This window comes from Aptenodytes forsteri, unplaced genomic scaffold (assembly GCF_000699145.1).
Source record: "Aptenodytes forsteri isolate BGI_AS27 unplaced genomic scaffold, ASM69914v1 Scaffold118, whole genome shotgun sequence".
Taxonomy (NCBI): Eukaryota; Metazoa; Chordata; class Aves; order Sphenisciformes; family Spheniscidae; genus Aptenodytes; species Aptenodytes forsteri.
The window spans coordinates 1,207,966-1,209,929 of NW_008795859.1; the positions used below are offsets into that span (position 1 = coordinate 1,207,966).

General features: G+C 59.3%; 1 protein-coding gene across 1 annotated transcript in view; it reads right to left on the reverse strand.

Annotated features, from left to right (window-relative positions):
* Positions 1 to 6: 6 nt before the first annotated feature.
* SH2B3 (SH2B adaptor protein 3) overlaps positions 7 to 1,964 on the reverse strand; it is an 18,492-nt gene continuing 16,534 nt past the window's right edge. The window contains 3 exon segments of the mRNA XM_009283960.2: positions 7 to 979; positions 982 to 1,143; positions 1,496 to 1,667. Of these exon segments, the coding sequence (XP_009282235.1) occupies positions 858 to 979; positions 982 to 1,143; positions 1,496 to 1,667 (456 nt within the window). The 3' untranslated portion in view covers positions 7 to 857.

Here is a 1,964-nt window from a genome sequence, read left to right on the forward strand (position 1 = left end):
AGCCGCCTGTGCTGGCAAGGTAAAAAAAATGTTTTGGGGGAAAAACCCACTTAAGATTTGTGCCTAAAATGCTTCCATCACCAGGAGGAGTTACCTGCTGTCAGTCTCAGCATTAGTTCTCAGCTGGTGACATTATTTATGATGGAGCAGTTAGTGTTCACGTCTTAATTAGCAACACTGGTGCAGGGAGTGACTGCAACTGTGCTAGGTTAAAAAAGAAGAGCAAGAAAAGCCAGTTTTTGCCTTATCTAAAAATAAAGCCCAAACTTTGATCGCGATCGTCGTCATCGCCCGACGCAGGAGCTCAGCTCCGGCAGGTCGGGGTTTGCTGGAGGGCTTGGCAGCGGCAGCACGTGCTGGGGCGGGAGGACGGGGCTCGTCTTCACCTGCACGCAGCCCAGAGCAGCAACTGGTCGATGAATTTATAATCCACTTTGTTGTTGTTGTTGTTGTTGTTCCTATTTTTTTAATCTTTCTCCAATTATATGGGTGTAACGCAAGATCCCGGTTTCTTCACTGGGCGCTGTTGTGTCAGGGACAGGCGGGAGACCGAGCCCGACGGCGCAATGCTCGGCACGCAGGGACGCAGGCAGGAGCGGCATGTGTAAACAGTAACAAGAAAGCTTTGATAATAACAACAAAAAAAAAAAAAAAAAAAAAAAAAGGCCCTTTAACAGGCCAAAGAGAGGGAGCACACCCATATTGGAGTGAAAAATTGCCCCCTTCCTTGCAAAAATATAATAATAATCCCTAACCAGAAGGAAGAAACTACGTACATTCTTTCTCTCGATGGGATACCCAGAAGGTCTCTAGGATTTCTCCACCGAAAGTGCATCTCAGTGCTGGCGCGGCGCCCATCAGAGCGGTGTGTATTGGTTGTCGATGGCGCGGATGTGGCCCCGACCCGGCGCCTCCGCCTCGTAGTCCGAATCGCGGTGCCGGGGACCAGGGGCCAAGGCTGGCCCGCTCGGGCGCAGGGCTCGGCCGGCGGCGGCACCAGGTGGAAGATCTGCTCCGGCGGGGGACCTGGGGGGGTCTCGTCGGGGCCACGGGGGCAGGAGGAGCCAGTGGGGGCAAGGCTGAATTCGGGGTTCCAGCTGGGAACGGGCAGGGGGAGAGGGACCGTGCTGCCGGAACCAGGAGCTGTGGGAGGAGGGGAGAGACGGACGGTCAGTGGGATGCTCCTGCCCCATCGCCCCCGCTGTGGGTACCAGGGTTGGGGCACGGGGCACATCCCACACCTGCACCGGCCGCAGCGGGGAGCGGCCAGCGGTTTGGGACAGCTTCTCCTTTCTCAAAAGAGGAAGCCAGGAGCTCAGGAGTCACCTTTTGTGCCGCTGGATGGACGCTTCCGCTTCTCCCCGCTGGCGTGCGGCCAAAGGGTCCAGCTCTGCCTAGCCCCAGGGCATCTACCCCGGGGACCCTCCCGCTGGGACAGAACCCCCCCATCCCTGCACCCCATGGGAACATCCACCGTCCCTCCGTGCCCACGTACCTTGCGGCTGGGGCAGGACGACGACGTAGCTGGACAGACGGACGTCGCAGGCTGTCCCGCACTCCAGTGGAATGGGGTAACGATGGAAGTGGTGCAGCATCTCCACGATGGAGGAGAAGCGGAGGTGTTGGACGCGGCACTGGCCCCGCTCTGTCAGCGCCAGCCGCAGGTGCTGCGGGGAGGAGCATGGACCTGTTACCCTTCCACCGGCTCCCTTGCTGGAGGAGATGATGGGGGGACACAGGGATATTTGGGGGGGGACGACAAATGGCCTTAGCATGATGTGCTGCATCCCCAGCCCGCGGTGCCCTGCTTGCTGCAGGGGGTTTTGCCCCCCCGGGAGCGGGGATGAGACCGCCAGCCTGCTGCAAGCATCGGGGCAGGGACCAGGCAAGGAGAGCATCTCCCTGGGGTGGGATGCAATGGGACAGGGACTGTGCTGTGGCAGGGGGGCTGCCCCAGGGGGTCC